Source organism: Euwallacea similis, chromosome 23, assembly GCF_039881205.1.
Source record: "Euwallacea similis isolate ESF13 chromosome 23, ESF131.1, whole genome shotgun sequence".
Taxonomy (NCBI): Eukaryota; Metazoa; Arthropoda; class Insecta; order Coleoptera; family Curculionidae; genus Euwallacea; species Euwallacea similis.
Genome location: NC_089631.1, coordinates 2,629,055 through 2,650,876, shown reverse-complemented (window position 1 = coordinate 2,650,876; position 21,822 = coordinate 2,629,055). Strand labels below are relative to the sequence as shown.

At 34.7% G+C, this 21,822-nt stretch overlaps 4 protein-coding genes across 5 annotated transcripts in view; 3 read left to right on the top strand and 1 right to left on the bottom strand.

The window, feature by feature from the left end:
- Nucleotides 1–3,025: 3,025 nt before the first annotated feature.
- LOC136416592 (uncharacterized) lies at nt 3,026–8,488 on the top strand. 2 transcript variants are annotated; one of them, XM_066401854.1, is made up of 7 exons: nt 3,026–3,172; nt 6,761–6,896; nt 6,946–7,089; nt 7,154–7,338; nt 7,392–7,571; nt 8,039–8,216; nt 8,273–8,488. In XM_066401854.1, the coding sequence occupies exons 1-7, from the start codon at nt 3,158–3,160 to the stop codon at nt 8,329–8,331; spliced, it is 897 nt and encodes a 298-aa protein (XP_066257951.1). In that variant the 5' UTR covers nt 3,026–3,157; the 3' UTR covers nt 8,332–8,488. The 2 variants fall into 2 exon arrangements, with proteins under 2 accessions (XP_066257951.1, XP_066257950.1); XM_066401853.1 differs by having other exon boundaries at nt 7,145–7,338.
- A 97-nt stretch (nt 8,489–8,585) lies between these two features.
- LOC136416590 (rhomboid-related protein 2-like) lies at nt 8,586–11,397 on the bottom strand. Its single transcript, XM_066401852.1, has 6 exons — nt 11,123–11,397; nt 10,836–11,047; nt 10,516–10,785; nt 10,249–10,462; nt 10,057–10,195; nt 8,586–10,001 (listed from the first exon to the last, which is right to left on the bottom strand). Exons 1-6 carry the CDS (start codon nt 11,213–11,215, stop codon nt 9,769–9,771), a joined length of 1,161 nt encoding a protein of 386 aa, XP_066257949.1. The 5' UTR covers nt 11,216–11,397; the 3' UTR covers nt 8,586–9,768.
- A 246-nt stretch (nt 11,398–11,643) lies between these two features.
- Mks1 (Meckel syndrome, type 1) lies at nt 11,644–13,991 on the top strand. The gene is given in 7 exon segments (XM_066401858.1): nt 11,644–11,810; nt 12,048–12,280; nt 12,342–12,522; nt 12,582–12,807; nt 12,948–13,248; nt 13,316–13,557; nt 13,617–13,991. Coding segments are annotated over 7 exon segments (1,503 nt in total). The 5' UTR covers nt 11,644–11,730; the 3' UTR covers nt 13,857–13,991.
- A 3,063-nt stretch (nt 13,992–17,054) lies between these two features.
- The window catches only part of Smr (Smrter), a 65,211-nt gene continuing 60,443 nt past the window's right edge, over nt 17,055–21,822 (top strand). The window contains exon 1 of the mRNA XM_066401823.1: nt 17,055–17,624. Within this exon, the coding sequence (XP_066257920.1) occupies nt 17,539–17,624 (86 nt within the window). The 5' untranslated portion in view covers nt 17,055–17,538. The remainder of the gene's footprint in view (nt 17,625–21,822) is intronic.

Sequence of the window (21,822 nt, the reverse complement as noted above, 5' to 3'; positions counted from 1 at the left end):
AAAATCGTCCAAAATGAACTTTTCTCGGTGCAAACGCTTTCATCATATCACCGGTAGTTTGACAAAACATTGCCATAAAAACTTTAACAGAGGGCAATAAAGAAGTAAAAGCCAGTGATGAATGTTAAGACATAAAAGATGTTTTATGTTTTCTATCAAATTGCGATAACTGGTTATTTGTAAAGGAATAGTTGTTGAAATAAGGAAGGTGTACGAGATGAGACTAAGCTGGTCATGGATTTGAATGTGCAAGTTGTGCAATAATCAACTATACTGTAATGTATTTCTTGATTTGTGCAGATTAGAACGGCATTGCCCAATATAAATGTAAAAGAAAATTAATTATTACCTATTTTCTCGTATCTTCTTATTAATTATAATTTTAATTTTATTCGAGTTTAAATTGGTCAAAACACATTTGAATAATCTCACATAATGCACTTTTGGTTCCTTTCCCTAAACGTTATAGCAAAGCCTCGGAAAAACAAAATAAAAATAATAAACAAGGGCGCACTGGCTATGGTTCCAAAACAAAGAAAAACATTTATTTTTCTCTTAATGTTCATATTAAAAGGAGCTCTCTACGCCAATGATTGTACTACATTCTGGAACCTTCAAATTCATTTTTTAAAGTATTTATACCATTGAAAAGGATATACAGATTGTAACATATCATCATGGAGATATTTCAAAGAGCGATAGTACTCTGCAAAATAATTTTAAAAAACTGTTAATAGACCTATGGTCAAATATAAGATGGCAAAGTTTCACATTTTTTTTCATATTTTGCGTTTTTTCCACGTATGCCTTGAATGAAATTTTTGAGGTTTCGTATACCTATTTTCTTAGAGACTCCCTACAACAAAATGTCAAAATCATGGATAGCCATATACAGGGTGTTGTCTTTTCAGTCATGTATTATTTTATGCTTTGTAACTTTTTTTGGAAGATCCAATATAAATTCTAATACCAAATTTAAATTCCTTTTTCAATTTTTAAAATGTTTGATCTTTTACAGTATTTTTGTATATTTCACTGTTGTCGTGGAATTTATAAAAATATCTATCGATGCAAATTAAGAATGTAGAGAAAGTAAGGAAAAAAATATTCGTCTGGCTCAGCTACCAACTGTCTGAAGCAATTTGTAAAGTTTAATCAAACTTCTTAAAATTAAAATAAATCTAAGCAAAAACAAAATTATAAAAACTGTTGAAAATATCCAATTAAGGTGCAGGACTTCACTCTTTGCTTCATAGACCAATGGACTGTCTCAAATATTTCAGGAGTATTGCAGATAAGATTGCATCAACCTACTATTCTATTTCGCAATACTTTTTTGTTTCATTTGGAGGTCTGAAACACTACTGATTTCAGGTGTCCCAAAAAAAAAGTCCAGATTATTCAGATCGGGGAATCTAGAAGGTAATGAATGAGGTTCCTCTTTACCTATTCAACAGTTGTTAAAACATTTATTGAGGAATTCCCTCACTTTCATACTGAAATGGGCTTACGCACCATCATGCATAAATTACTTCTGCCAAGAATTGGTATCTCTTCTAATAGGACTGGAAATTTCACTTTTTAAAAATATAAGGTATCCCATTTAAAAAACATTAAATTAGTATTTTTTAAAATAATCTGCGATGCTCGCTGGTTTTATAACTGATGAATCCAGGTCAGGGAAAGTACTTTAAATTTGGTAATTTTTGTTTTTAGTTTTTTTAACAATGAATAAACGCGCTAAAAGTGCTCCAAAATATACAGAAAAAAGGTTTACAAAAGTCAACGAAAACAACTCGATTTGGTGTTTTTTTCCGAACTATGCAGAAATTGCAGGTACTTCGCTAACAATTACGCAATTTCTGCGATGACCAAATTAGGCTTTCATCTGAACGTTGGCGCATCTTCCTCATGCTAACGATTTCTTCGCAAATAACCTGTTTTTGTAATTAGAGAATCTGTAAATGTTTGGATTATTAACAGGCATTAATTACACTCATTTTAGACATGATGCCATAAACAGAGAGAAGCAAGGCGGATTCAAAAATAAACCTTTTAGGGGAAAATTTGCTGGTACAAAAATGCAGATTGGAAAATAAATCTGTTGCGTCAACGTTCCAAAAAGAAAGAAAAACATATTAAAACAAATATAGATTTTGAAAGTTTCTCTACTGAATCAGAAGAATTTTGAGAATTTCTCTGATGAAACGTACGTTATATCTTGTCTCCATTTCAAAGCATATACCTGAAAAGGACGGTTATATGATATGCAACCATCAGCTTCAATTTGAGTCATAGGTCGATGGGGATAGTGATGGCAAATGAGAGCTTACATGGATATAATTAGAGATTTTTCTTTAATTTTTATGATTTGACATCACATGATTTTTGAGGTTCATAGAAATTTAAAGGTGCTAAAAACTTCCTTGGAAAATTCGAGGTATTTCATACAGGTGCGTAACACTTGAGCAGATTAAAACTTATAAAAAATGCGAGTCGAAATTAAAATATTTAAAAAGAAAAGTAAATTACTTGACGAGTAGGTTTTAGATTTCTTATATTCTTAGTGTCCAAAAATCAATGTAGGAATAAATTTACCAGAGAGGTAGATTCCAAAAACAATTTCTTGGTTTCCATATAAGGTACCTTCCAGATAAAATCACACACACGCACGTTGACCTAATGGCCCTAATTACTTGGCCTAAAAGCAGGACCAAAAAACAAAATTTATACCTCGATTTTATCATCATGATTGAAAATAACATACATGATCATCTTCTTTTTCAAATGTTCACCATTTAACCCAATCAGCAGTAATTACGGCATAATTTCTAATGAAAAGTCAATAGCCATAATCACTACAGAGATGGTTATTGCGTCAACGATTCACAATGAGGAAGCGACCATCCAGCACCGGCATGACCCGATAGAACTTTTCGGACTCCGGATAAATTCCCATTATTACGCGCAAATCGACCAGATAGTAAAAGTAATAATTTTTCTTTGAATGGTGAATGTACCGAGATGCGCCGCTCGTACGGTATGACGGTATGGATCCTCCATCATGCATGATGGCTCAGGTGGGAGTTTTCGCTATTTAAGTACTCGGAGGACCATCTTCAAGACATCATTTGATCAAAGTTAGTGTCTAGCCATCATGAAACCATTTATGGTACGTAGATTCACCCTTTGGTTTGGTCTGGTTCTGTGCATGATGAAGGGCGGTTCGTGTGTTTTTGTGTCCCTTTGTGTTGAGTGTTCTTTGTGTGGATGTATTTAGATGACAATAATCGAGTAAAAAATATGGGTTTTGATAATATTCTAATTTGAGCCATTTTTGTATTTTTATGAATTACCCAAATTTTCTTTTTATGATGTTTTTAATATTTACTTTTCTGCCTTTGCATCAAGATAAATAAGCCGACGGAAGAAAATTCCGCACATGAAAGAAATTTTAAATTTTGATTTTCCTCATTTTTCAAATAATGCCTAAAGAGTATATACATACATATGTAAATTACTATTTTGCTATACGATTCTATATACTACAAAAATGTTAAGTTCGAATATTTCAAACAGTGTTCATGGCTTAATCTGTACGTACAAATATGGAGGAATTTTTCTAATGCTATTGTCCAATCTCCTTTTTGAAAATATAATTAAAAGAATCCTGCCCTATTTTCAATTCTTTTCAAATGCTCCAAAGTGTCGTGTAGATCAGTTATTCTCTCCTTTCTTCTCCTATCTCTCATGAACACATACCTATGGTAGATTGGATGATTATATATTTTTTATACACCTGAACTTACGTAATGATCAAATATATAAAGTGTCCCAAAAATAAGTGTCATATTGTTGTACAAATAACAGAAATCATCAAAAGCAACAAGTGTTGTCGGTTAAATTTTTTTCAAACTCACATTTACTTCCGGTATTTTTACCTTTTAAAACCATTCTATGGAACCGTCTACGAATTTTAAAAAATCAAAGTCACACTATATTGTGGGTGTTTTGTTACAGTAAATTTTTTTACTAACCGTGATTTAAGCTAAATGCACAATGAGAGTTGTATTGTTTGCGATTGATATTTGTCGTGTCTATTAATTCGATAGCGTTTGAAACTATTGAGAAATTTTGGTGAAAAATGACAGGTTTTACAAATAATGAGCACACTGATATGATACTGGTATATGGGTTAGCTTAACTTTACTGAAGGTGGAAGACAATAACACCATATACAATTATGCTTTGGTAACAATAGAATACATTTTGAACACTTAATGTAACCTTTTTTGTAACTAAGTCAAAAATGTATATTATTTTAATAGCAAATACCGTAACACACCAATAACCAGTACTTCTCCTACTTAGTTCCATGCGTTTATTGACTATTTGAAAAAAAGACATCTACATCAGGAACCAGGAAAAAAAATCAGTATATAGGTATCAATGTGAAGGATCCGAAATAGGATGAATAATATTAGATACCATAAGCGTGTAGTGAAATTGTAATAAATCTTTTAAAAAATTTAACTAGAAAAACTATACCTTTTATACAAAAAATGTACTTGAAAAAGTTATTTTTTACGTTTTCTATTGTTGGTTCAAATTATAGCATTTATTTCTAGGGCACCTTGTATAATTGCACTTCTCAATTTCCTGCTTTGTCACCATATTTTCTCCAATAAAAAAAATCAGTAATATCAATCACCTTTGATTTTGTTATTGCTGGTATTGGAGGCATTTGATTTCCAGTAATACAATTCGTGTCTCTAATCGTTTTCAAGACTTTCGTACTCAAACATGACCTTATGACACTGTGTGCAAACAAATTTTTGATTTTACTATTAAACTTTTCATTTGCCACCACTGTTCCAATATCATCAAATCGTATTCAGCGCCACCTACACCGCATCACAGTAGACGAAGACCCTATCTATGGTATTGATCTTATTGCCCTAAATGGTAAAGTAGGCTCAGGACGTTATTGAAACGTACGTTATATCTTCTGTCTTCATTTAAGAGCGTGTATTTGAAGAGGACTGTTATATGATATAGCGTTAAATGTTAAATATGAGTCATGGGTCAGTACGGACAGTAGTAGAAAATGAGAGTTTAAAAGTAAAAAATTAGAAACGTTTATTAATTTTTATGTTTTGTTATCGAATGTTTTGTTGATAATCTTTAAGTTTTTGGAAGTGTTTCTGTAAAATTAAGTATTGTTTTTTACGCTTGAGATATTTATTACACAATGCTTTTATTCATATTTTTTTCATAAAAAAAACATAGAGAAAACTGATTTTAAATTTGCGAATAAATGACTATAGAACTTTCCTCGCAAAACAAATAGAATGAAATAGACAGGATACAAAATGACAGAAAGTACTGTTCAAGTATCGCATTTTCTCACTTCAATTCCAGGCCAAAAAATGTATTACCACAAATTATTATGCGTTTCAAGTAATACTCCTCCCCTTCCCAAGTAAACAAGAGACAAGACAATGAAATTTGCCCAATAGAAGATTCCTCGGAAATCAAAAATAATGTCAAAATAACATTGAAAGTAGGTCATACTGACGTCATTCCCGGAAATCTTCCAATATTTTCACTCCAGGAATACAGATGAAGGCACTTTTCTTTGTAAATGTTTGTTCGATGTATAATTTGCGCGTTGATTAATGAACATTTCCCAAACGTGAAAACTTTCCTCGTATCTAAAATATATCCTCAGGTACACTGCCTTCCTGACACAAATCTTTAAAAAACAGTATCACTAGAGTATCATCTCTCGACTCACTTCTTCAAACAACTTTCCATGTTTCCTCACTTAACGCTTAATTAATTAAACAGTCATAAACGAACCAGTTTTAATATAGATCATTCACTGAATAGCTTTTCAATCACGGTCCGAATCATTATAAGTGGCATATTGAAATAATCGTGAGAATATTGGGCCATAGCTTGAGAAAAATTCAATGTTTTGTTGTTGCGGATGGTCTATGTGAGACTTTTCGTGAATTATTTAAATTGGTAAACAAAAATATGTAGTCTAAGAAATCGTGTGACAAAGCAATGCAAGCAGGCATTTGAATTGCAAAACAATGAACAAAAACGAATTATAAAATTCTTGCAAAACGGGGGATTTACCACTATTTCTCAGTACACAATTAATTAACGTGAGAAAATGATTACTCAACTGAAGGAAATGTGTACCTTTCCTTTAATTTCCCACTTATCTTAAATCATCAATCAAAATTAATTAGGGAGTAGACTAATCTATCAACTAGTGAAAAAAGCTAATTTGCACGTTGCGGTGTCCTAATCAAGCCCACCAAAGCAATTTCGAATTTCATATGTCACTCGGTAAACACTTAAACCATCATGGTTAATTTCTATTCTTCGTTTAATGGACTTTCTTTGCATTGAAGATTCAAGAATAATTTTCACCTTTTGATCGTGACCTTAGCTTTTACTCTTCGTTGACGACCTTTCGGGTTTCGCTATTCAAGTTGTTCCTTGTTATCGGTTTCATATAGAAAGTGGCGATTTACCGTTGGTTCTTTGTTTCGAAATGATATAATGTTAGTTAAAGAGGAAGTATTGTGATTTATTGACTGCTGCGAGGCTTTGGAGAAAGGTTGTATGTAATTTTGTGATGATGGCTTGCGTTATTTGGTGGTATGTGGGAGACCACTATTGATTTTGAATCCTCCGAAAAGTCCTTTCAACTCTTTAATTTGGGGCTTGATGTTCTTTGTAGCTGTTATCAGCGCTCGTAGCGCTAGCTAGTGCCCGTCCTGAGGCCGGCTACAGCTACAGCCCTCCAAGCACTTCGTACGGAACTCCATCAGCTGGAGGAGGCGGTTTCAGCTCTTCAGGAGGAGGATTCTCTGGAGGTACTTTTTTTTTAACCACCTTTACATTTCTCAAATCACAATTTTTCAGGAGGCGGAGGTGGATTTGGAGGTGGCGGCGGTGGAGGTTTTGGAGGCGGCCATGGAGGTGGATTTGGAGGTGGAGCCGGAGGAGGCTTCGGAGGTGGAGCCGGAGGAGGCTTCGGAGGTGGAGCCGGAGGTGGATTCGGAGGAGGTTTGTTGAAAAATCTATTTGAGTGAAGTTCTTGATAATTTTAACATAATTTTAGGAGTTGGAGGTGGTTTCGGAGGCGGCGGCGGTGGTGGATTCGGAGGAGGTTTCGGAGGTGGTTTCGGCGGAGGTACCACGGTTCAAAAGCACATCTACGTCCATGTCCCACCACCAGAGCCTGAAGAATTTAGGCCCCAAAGACCTATCCCTGTAGCCCAAGCTCAAAAGCATTACAAAATCATCTTCATTAAGGTAGTTTCTTAAAAAAGACATTCTCACATCATCCTCCATATCGGAACTTTCAGGCACCAAGCGCCCCAACTCCAACTGCCCCAGTAATTCCAGTTCAACCTCAAAACGAAGAAAAGACCTTGGTGTACGTTTTGGTTAAGAAGCCAGAAGAAGCTCCAGAAATCAGCATCCCGACCCCCGCTCCAACTCAGCCAAGCAAACCGGAAGTTTACTTCATCAGATACAAGACTCAGGTGCGCTTTCATGATTCATTAAGCTTTCACCATTAGAATAGCACCATCTTACCCAAGTTTTACAAGATGCAATAAGAAATCCTAACACGGAAAATAAGCAATTGCCATCTTATGTCACGACAGATTTCATGACAATGGTCCGCATTCCAAGTTTAGTATCTTCCTAAGTTTATGACGAAAAGAAAGCGTCGGGAAAATATTTTGCAGTTAATCGATATGCATCAGAGCTTTATTTGTAGATACTTTCACTATGTTTGTTATTGTCGGTCGTATCTAAAGGTTAATTGTTTTTTATGGGATTTTTTTGTCGGTATTATTAGCAACATGAAAGAAAAATTAGGAAAGTCGAGTCTTCTATTGTGAGAGCTGTTAGGAACGCCAACAAAACAAATGAATTTAAATATCTATCTATCACTGATAAATCGTTATAATTTTACTTAAAATTACACAACTCTCAATTTCTTTAGACTTCTTCATCTGGAGGAGGATTCGGAGGCGGATTCGGCGGTGGAGCTGGTGGTGGAGGTGGATTTGGTGGAGGAATTGGCGGAGGAATCGGTGGAGGCATTGGAGGTGGAATCGGAGGAGGACATGGAGGTGGAATCGGAGGAGGACATGGAGGTGGTGACATCATCAGCGGAGGAGGTAAGTTTATATTAATCTTACAATAACTCTTCAACTCACATAACACCAATTTATAGGAAGTGGAGGAGGCGTATCCAGCAGCTACGGCCCTCCAGGCAAATCCGGCCCATACTAAAATCCCAAGTTACCTCAAGCGTTATTTTGCCTGCAGAAAAACCCGCTTCACGACGTTTCTTCAGCAGCATCACTCATTATCAGTCATTTAGCTTAGCACATGACCCGTATTCGTCGTGAAGCTGACGTTTTTCCGTGGCCAAACATTCGCCTACGACTTCTAATAGTGATCTTGTATGCTTGATGTTTTTTCGTTTAGAAATTATATCACAGTTTAAGTGTCGTCTTGTTTCTGGGCAAAAACCCGCTTCCCACGTGTTTAAAAGACTAAAAAAAGTCGCCGTATGTAGAATTTTGTGGGAAGACGTAGTTTTTGTTCGGCAATCGCTGATGACTTTGTAAATATTGGTGCAATATATGTTTTTATGTTATTATGTATATTTTATATTTTTGTATATTATTATTTCGTGATGAAAATACGGTGACAAATAAATATATTTAAATGATTAGGTAGGAGAAAATGCAGTGTTTTATTAGGTTTATGAATTGAGAAAACCAAAAAAGATCATATTAGAGGACGGCTAGTCTATTTTTAATACAAAATATGCATATATCAAAAAAATATATTTTCGAAAAACTAAGAATATGCTATAATACTTTTTTATATATTCAATAATATATTATCGGTAATACCTACAGTGGAGTGCATGGAGTAAATGATACATAAAACAATAATTATATTCTAATAATAAAAATATTCACAACTCTCAAGAGATTCATATTCGTATTAAAGCAGCCAATATCAGGTAACTTCGGAAATTTCAAAATAACAAATTGTTTTACCCTTTATCCTCGTTGCAAAAAAAATTATCCTGGTCAAAATTAAGGTAAAACTTTTATTCAGGTTTATCATACCTAAACCGAGTTCATTATTATAAGTACCAAACAAGAAACTCTGTGCTAATATTACTTGAGAATAGTCAAAAGTAACTAAACTTTCATCGTTCTATGCATGTTTACATAAATTGTAACAATGAACAATCTCTAGGACGTTTCGTCTTCATTTACTATACATTGAAATAAGAAATTTCCAACATAAAAACCGCTACAAAATGACAAGTGAAACTGAGAAAAAGTATTAAGTAAATTAACAAATTTATTATTAGGCAACTAATAGTCCAACAGTCTTGAAAAATATCTTATTATTTAAACACTACACAAAGTTGATTAAAACTGAGAATTTTTAAACAAATCTTTTTTTCAAAATACATAAAATTTCGTTATTTTTGGCTACCCCTATCCCTGTATGCTGCACATTTTAACATTTTCAGCAAATAATAACACTATAAAAATAAATTAGTTAAAAAATTCCTGGTTTCTTACTGAACCTAAATATAATACATAAAATGGAAACATAATAAATAAATACTTTTCATTAGATCTAAAATCAATAATTTCAAGTAACTAATAAAACAAAATTGAAATACTGTGAAAATACTTAACTACTCTTCTTGTTTGTCTTATTTGAATTAAAGTAGTTTTCTACCCAATACCTATGGTCCTCATAAGGGTCCTTGGGGAAGTAATCAGGCCAGGCCAAGTTCCATATGATGCACACAGCCATCAGGCTTGAGAAAAGCATGATTGAAATCCACCATATCAACCTCTCTGGTTTAGTCACTGAAAGGTTTCTTAAGATGTTGATTCCTACTAGAAGACCTGCCACTGCACCTATGAATTATATTATTGGAAACAACACAACAAAATATAGAGAAATAGTTTTTACCCCCAAAATGTGCAACATATCCTATACTCTGTACTTTATCCAACACATATCGATGATATATTGCAGTCCCAATATCAACTCCTCCAACAAGAACAAATATCAATAACTGCACCAAAGGAAAAGACATTTCTTTCCAGTTCTGCAACCAAGTAACAGCTGTAGTTATAGGCTTAAGTGCAACTTAATATCTACCATTATAATTGAAGCCACATGAGCCGTGATCAGAGAATACACCCCACCACTGGCTCCTGCTAATTTCACATAAGGGTCTGTGACAGAGGTAGCCAGAGACCCCGCTAAAACACCAGCAAAATAAACAATCAATACCCTCCACCATTTGTGCACCATTTCCAAGGGAACCCCCAACATTATTTGTACTGCCAGATTCACAAATAAATGAAATATTCTAAAATATAAATGTTGTATTTTGAAGTAAAATATGGTTTTTTTTTTACATACCCAATGTGGACAAACATATAAGTCAAATAGCGCCATGCTTCATGTCTCTTGTAAGGTTCATAAATGAAAAGTGTGGCTGTAGGACCTGAAGCAATTTTGGTGGAATCTTTCTCTGTGAACTCATCCACACAAAATAAAATTATTTCTATCAAAGATATTATGATCATGCCAACTGCAGGGGGGTAACAAGAGTATTCTTCCTCATATATGCCATCTGTGGCTGTGTGGCTGGGATGTGGGGCCTTCCTTGGAATTATTAAATTGATGTATCTAAAAACACAGTGATTATATGACTGTGACCCCATTTGTTTGTGTCCTACCGTGTAAAATAGTGACCAAATATTTGACTTAGCTCAGGATTGTGTATCATTTCAATAAATTCCTCAAAGTTTAGTTTTCTGTCTAAGTTGGTATCATGTAGTTCATGAATTTTTTGGACGCAATGTGCAGGGATGTCTTGTTCATATTCGCGGCTTTCAATCATGTCATTCAGCTCGGTGACTGTAATGAAACCATCTCCATCTCTATCAAACTTAAAGAGAAAGAAAAAATATTATTTTGTTCAAAGCAAACACTATTTGACTCCAGACAAATTAGATAGACTTACCTTATTGAATATACTTCGAAAATAGTCGTCAGTTCTATTGAATTTTCTTGTGCTTTTCAATGGAATTTCCACAGAATGAGAGTTGTGGGTCATTTTAACTGGAAAGTATCACTAAATACCTCTATAATTGATAAACTGCAGCAACTAAAAAAAGTTACACAAAGACGACAAATTATGCTTCGTTGCATGTAATATTAATGTTAATTTTTAGTCACAAATTTGTGTAAATTAGCACCGTTTTGTTATGATTATTCATGAAATAAAAATAAAACTACCGTTGTTTTGACAAACGTCATTACAAAGAAGAAACCTAACCAAAGATTCCAGCATAGAATTTCATTGGACCATCATTTTCTGTTAATCCAATCTGGAGCACTTAACTCTTTCGTCATAGAGGTGGTGGAATCGTCAGTTTTTTATATAAGAAAGAGACAAAGCATGACTAGCTGCAACCGCTAACATAGAATGAAAACGGTATATTGGTTACACTTGAATGCTGGCAACCAGGAATATATCTAAAGCGCACAATACAAACAAATAGAATTTTGAAAGCAATTTCTAAATTAATAAATACTTAGAGGACAATATCAATAATATATCATCTAAACATGGAATATATAAAGGATAACTTGGTCAAATCCAATGGAGTTTATATATGTCCAGACAACATTAACAACTTAAAAATCAGGTGAGTTATGATGCTTTCCACCTACATACTTACACAAATGTTGAAAAGTCAAAATTGGTTATTTATGACTTTCAAATTTTTTATTGCAGCAATAAGTATAAATCTGTATAGCTTTAGATTTTTAACATTTTTTTATACATTTCAATCATCATTGAACCTCATTAAATTCATTAAAATTGAAAATCTTTTTAGACGTTCTTGACAATATGGTGATATCTAATTACTTGCCTTTTTCAGACTACGGATTAAAGAATTTTTACAAAATAACAAAAAGGCGCAACCTCAGTACTTTATCGAGAAAGAACTCTACTGGCAGGAAAAACTATTCAACAGGAATCAGAAAGAGTATTATAGCGATGAAAGAAACTGCTTTACTGACAGAGAACGAGAGTATAACAGGATTATATGGGAAGAATCTGGGGCAGATGACAATAATTTATTGTCTACTTATTGCGATGATGATAAGTTTTGTCCGGAAAATCAGGCATAACAAACTTACTTGATTATTCCCCAAGTTTATCTGCTAAAAAGTAATTTTTTAGCTTATAGAGAATAATGTAAATTATCTCGAACGAGCCCTTCATAATTTAAACATAACTTTACCTTCCTCAAATTCAAAAGAATACGATTTAGTCACCAGTATTAGAAACTCTATACAATACCCAATAATTAAAGAACACTGGGAATTTATGTATGTTATGGGGGATTTCGGGTAGGAAATAATTTTAATAATATTTCATGAATTTATCAGTAATGGAAATTGTGTTTCAGGGATTATATTGAGGAGACTTGGGTAAAAAATGAAATTCTGCTCTGTACCTTAAAATACAACCATGCAAGTAAAACGCTCCAAATATTCCCAGACTTTACAAATTCAACCCCCTACGTTTTAAAAATACAAGGCGACAGAGAAAGAGTGTTTAGCTATTTCATAGAAAATTGTTCCAACATTATACCAGAATCGATCGAAGCTAACGAGAAAACTTTAATTAAAAAAGTAAGTGGTTTGTGGTATGGCGTAATTGCTTCCCTCTAAACTATGTAAACTTTGTGTGTTATTTTGAAGCGCTTAGCTTCTTTATACATAATTAAAGAGGGCTCCAATTGCGTCAAATACCTCATAATAACACACTTTAGATTCACAACCTCAGGGCTGACACTAAAGCTCCAAACCTGGACAGCACCTTTGAACTTCCTCCTAAAAATAAACTTTACATTTTCGTGTTCATGGAAATTTGTTCTGGAAGACGCTTTGAATATCCAGATGTGTACGTGGAATATTCTTTCCATCTTCCGGAAGGATGGTCTACTTCGACAGAAGAAAGGTTAGAAGGGCGAACTAACTTTTGCAGAGCCAGTTATGACAATGGTTTAGTGCATTTCGGGTATTGCATGGAAGTTAACTTAGAATACAGCATTATGGATTTGGAAAGAACTGGTAATAAACCTAATTAAAATTATTCGGAGAGTTGAAATAAACCCTCTGGCTGACGATTAATTTGCAGAATACACCAAATCTCCTTCAATTTACTTTGAAGTGATATCAAAGGATTCTTGGGACCGATATAGAACGGAAGGCTTGTGTTACGTAAACTTGCCTATTTCCCAATCCGGAACATTTAATTATAATTTGAGGTGTTTGAGGTTTACTGGTGTCGGCCCTATAAATGAAATGAGGCGCTTTTTTATTGGAGATTGTCGCAATTATACCAACGTGGATTGGATTGGTATACCCAACTCGCATCAAGTAGGAATATGCCATTTGCAATGTTTTTCTAAAATTTTTATTGCACCAAATACCTATAGGATAATTCGTTAAGTAAATTTGGGGCCCACACGGTAAATACAGGAGAACTGACCGTCAAATTCCACTTACTGCATCAGTCCCAAGAGTTCATGGAAGGTGTGGTCAAGGAAGTAGCTCAAATGAGGAAAAACATATTCGACAGACTCGGGTCTTCCACATTGGTAAAAAGTGTCGAAGAAGTCATCCTGGAGTTGAAGAAAGCCCGGAAGGAAATGTTGGAAGCTCGCAAAAATGTTTAGTTCACTTATCGTGCCGGAATAAATTCGTGCTTTTTTCTCTTTTATTTGAACCACTTTCCAATAAAAACGCCACCATATTTTTCGCCATCATCCATTTGGGAATCCTTACTCATTCATGAAGAATAATGCAACTTTTTCGACGCCTTTTGTGAGCCCAGGCCGAAATGACATTCCTCGAAAAATTACGAGCGCTTTCTAAAATGCGGGTCAAGCCAACTGGCCCCTCATTCCTTTATGATCGCGGCGATTCAGCAAAAAGTACCTGCTCGGCATAAAGATATCTCTTCTCTGTTTAAAAATCAAGTGTTTGCATGAGAGAGGCGAGGACGAAGGAGGAACCTGTTATGTGTAATAACGTAGGTATATTTTGGGTTTTGGATACTTGCTGCTGCAAAGGTGGTACCTGGTACATTGCATCTGTTTTCTTACCTGTGGAGAGCTAAAAGAGAGTTTACATTGTAGTAGTTGCGTTTACATTGTATGCACATTTGGCAACATTGGGAATTTAGGTGTTTCCAGTGGTGCAAAATTCAAAGGACAGAAATCATCAATATAATTCTCTATGGATTTTTAAATTGATTTGATTAACGTGTTAAAGACGGTTGGATGGTTGTAAAAACTTCTGATTGGTTGATTAATAATGTTGAAGGATGGAATTACAGAACGTACACACATCGATACAGAACTGAACGTCTCATGAACGAAAAAGTTTCTAGGCCTTAAAGAGATTCATTAAAAATGCTGTCTATAACAATGTCACAATCGATTATTTTCTTACACGTCCATTTTTCATCTCTAAGATGTATTTATTTTCTTTTTTTCTTCACTCTTTATTAAGGCACTTACATGAAATCGAATCCAAAAATTATTTTTTATTTTTGCCTACATTTCTGAGATATTAAACACTGTAAAACATTATCAATCTGGCACGCATTGTTGCCAGATTGGACATTCGTTCTTAAGCGGTGGAAGATGATTTAAGTTTATGTCAATTCACAGAAGAAAACGTTGAAAGATCATGCGAAATATTTCTACTAGAAATTCGAAGAATTCGAGGTGATGTTTTTAGGAAGAAACACAAAATGGAAGTTTTCTTTGGTATGTGGGTGACCCGGGATTTCAAGTGGGTGCGTCTGATAATGGAGGCAGTTTTCAGACAGCCTCCAGAACAATTGATGCTGCCACTTAAAATTGTGGACCAGGCTGCGAACTAGATTAAGTTTCCTCCTGGAAGAAAGAAATAGACCTTGGTGGCAAAGCAGCAATCGATTGCAAACATCTGCTAGTAGAAGAACACAAATTCACTGCGATGAATGGGAAAAAAAAAGTCTTCAAGCAACCTGCAATTCATAAGAAGAATTTACAAGTACGAGTTTATCTGGGTCCGTTCATGACAGCAGGATTTTAAGAAACAGTGATATTCACCCCACTTGAACTGAGCAGCTGGCTGAGAATAATGGGCAACGGTGACGCCAAACAGGAGTTCTCGGAGTACCCTAGAAAATTACTTCAATGTCAGATTATTACCGGATCAAATCCTGTAATAATCCGGCATTGAAAGATGCTTTAGACAACCGAGGAGAAGGTTCCCTTTATCGGCCATAAAATAGGTTTATTCTTTGACAAAATAAATCGTTCAGCATTGTGTTACTTTGTTTTACACAATATTTCCAAGCACTTCAATGATTTCGAGGAATTTCCGCTGTTTTTTGCGATGTAAATGGACATGACATTGATCATCTCCGAATTTTTTGGAAATCTAAAAACGCAAAGATATGGGACACACTCTCTTGCATTTTTGGGAAAATGGGTTTATTCAATTTTCCATTTAATGTGAGGGCTATTCAATATTTGAGAGAGATCTCATCAAATGTTATTTGTAAACATTTTATATGGACATTTATTCATTAGTGCTATTCGTCAACGTCACGGCCACTATTATTACTGTTACGACTGATTTTAACTCATCGATTTTACTGAAATATGGAAAACGAAAAATTATGTGAAATTTCCTTTGAAATACTTAAACATTTTTTTCGTTATGTCTTTGTACTTAATTCGTCACAATAGACTCGTTCAGTTGTGGAAAAAACAGATTTAATACTGAAACATTTAAATCGAAAAACAATGTAAAATTTGCTTTGAGCCACTTAAAGCCTTTTTATTTTCTGTCTCGCTATTTTTTTATATTTAATTAATCGTAATAGACCTGTTCAGATACGGGAAAAAATCGATTTAAAACTGACACATACAAAAAACGAAAAATTATATGAAATTTCCTTTGAAATACTTAAAGAATCTTTTATTTTCTTTCTTATTTTTCCATTGGTCTTTTTGTTTCCAAAATTATCAAACGAATTCCACTTATAAGTGAAAGATTATTTACGTGAAGGAAAGTATTAACTTGTACCTACTAATAGATTCTACTTGACATTAAATGCTTTGACTTTCAAATTTTACTTATAGGTAAATGTTACTTGTTATGCTTACGACTCATTAACGTTTTCTGGACACAAATTTCGAAATTTCCAAGGTCCGGCTTAAACGTTAAAACAAAAAATTGTCTTAAAGCTGAAATGTAATTTCAAGCACAACCTCTAGGTCTATCCCCTTTAAAATAACAGTCGTCGCTTCGTCTCTCTTGAGCCCCGTTTCGACAAGCCTGCGGAAAAGAGATGGAACAACCTACTCGTTGGATTCCACATTTCCACTGTGCGGCAGATAGCCGTTCCTCGACATACGTTCCCTCTATCTTCTTCTTGCAGTCGGCGCTATTATTTTGAAATATCCATTTTACATCTGCAAAAATATCAGGATAGGCAAATGTTGGAAGGTAGATTTGGCAGAGACATCATTAAAATTGCAAAATATTGGAGATTTTCGTCTGAATTTCCAATAGGATGAATTTGCGCAGGGCGTAGCTAGCGCGTTAACGCACGCTTGGCGTGCATCGTTGCCAAAGTGCCAATTTGGAAATGAAGATGCTTAATATTGAAAGATTCCACGTAATAAATTCGGGATTGTTTTATATGTATTTGCTGGGCGGCACGGGAACTTCCTAATTGGGTTTCTAATGTTGGAAATAATTTTGAACTAGTCTTTGTTATTAATTTCAGGGGAATTTACCCGAATTGGCAACGCTGATGCTCCGTCCTTTTCTGTCGGCAAGCGTCCTCCCCTGCTCCAAAGAAGATAGATCGATCCGGACCTGTTTCATGGTTTTACGTAGAAGTTGAACCAAGATGTCGACGAAATGGCGCTTTTCGGGATGTAGTATTTGTATTTTTCGTGTTTAAATTAATTCCCCGCCAAAATAGACGCGAAAAAAACTATTTTTTGATGGATTTTTGCGTAGAAACTTGGTGAAATAGTGTCCAGCTAGTTATCGACCCTCCAACGGCGCATAACGGTTAATAGCTCACCACGTTTTCCGTGGCCCCACACGTTTTTTCAGTCCAGGGAATTTGCGGAAAAATCGCGTTTTCTCGTTTCCAAACAAGTTTAAACTCGAAGCGGCGTTGTGCCACTTTGGGAAAGCATGCAGTCCGAAGCGAGGCAAGTTTGAACTTCCCATCTGGCATCTGGCGGTTTTCAAACTGGAGATTAATGGAAATGTGTTTGTGACGCATTTACGCGCAGTGATGTGAAGTCTCGTGGAGAAATTGTGTTCAATGTGTATGCTATGGAAGTACGCTCCATGAGATTAGATCATGGGCCTATACAGACTAATAACATGTCCTATCCTCCGAGACAACCACCAACCATTAGGTAAGCCTTTTATACACAATTCTTTCAAGTAGAGCTTTCTGAACACTAGTAGATACTCATTTTAACGTCGAAAGTACGATTTTGCTGGCGTTTTAACGCAAGCTGTATTGATTATATTGCACAACGAAAATGGGCATATGGCAGCGTAGTTTTGTTTCATTTATTTCATAAGACAATCGCGTCCGTTTCCTTGATGACCAGGCAAAATTTGCCCGAAAGTTGCGAACACTTTTTTAGTATAAAATTAATTTAACTTTGCCTCTTTATTAACTAAAAGCAATGCGTATTTTCTGAGGTTTTCGTTCATCGTACGTTTTAGCCATGCGACGGATAGCAATTTCACAGTAAAATTCCGATTTGTACTTCACTATTCCGACGCAGTAGATCATGGAAATTTGACTTTCACATTTCTTCTATGTCGTGCAAACCTGGAAAAAAGATAAATGTCTAGAGAAACAATTCAAAATTCCATAGCCCATTTATAGGTTCCTCTTTTTCTAATAAAAAGAAAATAAATAAAGAATACGCTTATTCACTTACTTATCCAGTTACATACCCCTGACTCTCGACTCAGCCTTCTCTGCATTGTAGAATATTACCAAGATTCCATGAAGTATTAAATTCGATTCCAGCCCTGTTTCCCTATTTGAGGATGAATTCTCAATACCCATAAAAAAAACAAGGCCTTAAAGCTCCCCCATCCCTTTTTCAGTTTTACCAAGGGGTGTAGTAGTGAGTACAATAAAATGAGCAGTAAACAGCACTGCCTACAGAATATTCCTTATAAAAGAATAGTCACAATTAGGCAGGCATGCAGTGAGAAATAGCAATTTCATAATATGTTTTACTGAAACAGCAAATAGTAATTTCTCAGTAAAATAAAATTTTTTTACTTTATTAATGTGATTCAGAAGACTATGGAAATTTTATTTTAAGGTTTTCTCTATAGCCTTAAATACTTTCCCCATGTTCAAACATGTGAAAAAGATAAATGAATAGAGAAAAAAACGAACATTTCATGAGTTACCTGTATATATCTCTTTTTTAAATAAAACAATGGAGAATACTCTTGGTCATCTATCTATCCAGTAACTTACCCCTTGCCCTTGACTTAGCTCCCTCTACAGTATAAAATATTATCAAGTTTTCATGGAGTATTGAATTCGTTTTGAGGCTTGTCTTCCTATTTAATGATCGTTCATCCCCAATGGTTAATCAATAGTCAAAACTGTGGATTGCTATGGATATCTCTTTCTATCTCTAAGAGATAGTCCTCATTTGAAATCCTACTGGGACGTCCCTGTAAGCTTTTGCCGATCGATACATTTTTTTTAGTTTGTTCGCCTGAACTGACTCTATAGTGTTTGAAGTTATTAGATGAGTAATTTGGGCCTGTAATTACTAATGACTGTCTTATCCCAGTTTATGAACACGGGTTTAACAGGACCTAATTTGAGTCTATCTGGAAACGTTCCCAATTTAAAAAATTTATTTAGCGATGTGGCAAAAACACTCCGATAATCTATATTTTAAGATTTTTTGAATATTCTATTAGAAAAGCCAAAAATGTTAGTTGCTCCGCTGTCGAAAACACCACTAATAATGTTCTCAAGACCAGTCGAGTTCTCTGGTGCAAGAAATATGCTTTCTTCGTAGGTTATATATTACAAAGATGCTAAAATAGTGCGACCTAATCATTCCCTTTGCTCCATGTTTTTCGGTGACCCAGACAATAACCAGCAATAAAAAAACTTTAAAAAATTTATTTTCAGTCATTTCCATGCCTAATAAATATACTGAGGTGACTCCTCCTGATGACTCGCCAGTTTACTTAATTTATTGAGTACTTATCTTTTTATTTTAGTGCATGGTGTGTCATCGAAATTTACGGTATTTGATTATGTTCTTCACCAGATGTTTTATTCACAAACATTTGAATTTCCTCATGCCTCAATTCAACAGTGATTAATATTGTTTGAGTAAAAGCTCTTCAATATATACCGTAGGCGAATTAATTCAAGCAGACCCGTCCTTGATCTTTGAATAGATCACATGACTATTAAAAAAGCAAACGTAGGTACCATGATAATTATTCATTCACGTACGCACCAAGTATAAATGAACTGACGTGGAATTCTAGTCTAAAAACTGTATAATACTAAGTCCATAATTTAGAATTAAATGTACTCAAATCCTGTGAACTGTGTCTGTACTACCAAATTTTACCCAGCAAAATTCTTCAATTTATCGCAATAGTTTGATAGGCATTTCCATTGAAATCAAAATCAGTGGGAGATCCTGGTTCGACTAATCCAAATCAAACGTTCTTGAACGTGAATCGAGATGCATTGTTCGATTTTTGCATAGTCCCAATTTCATGCAGAATCATCAATCTTGATTTGACGGTTCATTAGGAACTTGGCCATGTATCCCGGACGAAATGCTAAAAAGTATTCAGCAGGAATAAATAAAATTTTAATTTATCTCTGGGTACCATTAATATTCGCAGCAACCAAGAGTTGGCCCGGGCACAAAAGTTCTAAATTCGGCCCGTTCTTGAAAAAGTTTGCTAATTTTCTCTCAAATTCAGTTCTATTGTTGTTTTGTATTCTGTTTGGAAAAACGTAAAAAAATATCGCTTTTGTTATGTAACAAATCTGAAATGGCTCCATTTGTCTCACTCACCGTTCCAAGATATTAACACATTCTGGATATAACAATGATATTAATAGTGGCTGTGGTAGATTTCTCAGTGATCTAAACTTAGACTAGAAAAAACTGAGGAAAAGTCTATTTTCGATTTTCTGAAAGAGCAATCAAAACAACATTTAAAAATAGTTATTTCGACTTGAGACAATCACGTGTGGTCGGGCCTGCAAGTGGATATTTTTAAATTGGCTTAATTAAAGTTTTTGACGTTCTCTATGCAATAATTAATACCCATTGTGAGCTGCTATTTTAAAACTTGGAGTAGTTAAATTTTCATTAAGTCATCCTGGGTGTCCATTAAAACTTTAAATAATATATGGCATTCAACTAACCCTGCGATATTTATAGGTACACATGTTATCATCCTTCTCCATTTAACTGCTGAATCTGCAAATTAGAATTTCACATTTTCCTTATATCTTGAAGTTCAAGTGAAACGAGCCAAAACTGCCTACAGTTTTTTTCCCATAAACTTATTAACTTTCACCGCACATATGCTAGCTCTGTCGTGACCAAGTGTCGGTACTGTCGAGAAAAAGACATTTTCTTGAAGGGTACTGACCTTGCGCCTTGAACAAGCGTTAATTTCAGTAATCAACGATTCAGGCTGAACTTTCTGTATGCATATGGTACATGGGGGCTGGTGGGTGATGGGAGACATGGTAATTGTATGGTGCGTGTACTAGCACCGAAAACTCTGAATGATTATGTATGGGGAGATATAATTATTCAGAATTTGTACTTTAAAATTTCGGTTAAAATAGGTACAAAATTATTGCTGCTGTGTGCACACCCTGGAAATGTTCGGGGAATTTTAGGTGACAGCAGAAAACGCGGGAAGAACAAATTATCATTAAAAATTCTTGTCATGTAAGTCCGAGTAAATCATTAATTCTGGGCGTTGTCGAGTGCACTAAATCCTATCGATGTCACTCCTAAATATACATCTATTTCTAGCTTCGGTATCATTTTTCATTTAATTTCCAATAAAATGTTCCATTAAAGTTGCCCCCATTAACATTAATAAATAAAAAATAACAGCATTACTCAGCATTTTTGTCGCACTTTTAGATCCCCTAATTCGTTATTGAATTTCACTAATATTCTAACTTTGGAAATGCACTGGACCAGGCGCAGTCGCAGAAGTGTCAAATATCAATGGATTCAATTATTCGTAAATTAGCGTCATGTAGGAAATTCATTCTGTGTATTTGGAAAGTACACTGGATACTAGATGAATCTCAGAAAAAGCGACAAAAAAAAGTTCGAGAATAATTGAAAAAAGGGCGTCAAGTAGAACTGACTAGAAGCCCTTCAAAAATCATAGAAGTTACATGAAGTCAGGTTAGTTCAGGTTGCTTTCAGGTTCTTTGGGTTTCGAAGGTGCCAACCGCTAAAGATGGGAAAACCCAGTTGTAAAAATTAAAAAAATTGTCATTTTTTCGCTAAAATCAATTAAGATCTAAATTATTGCAGCTATGCTATCTTT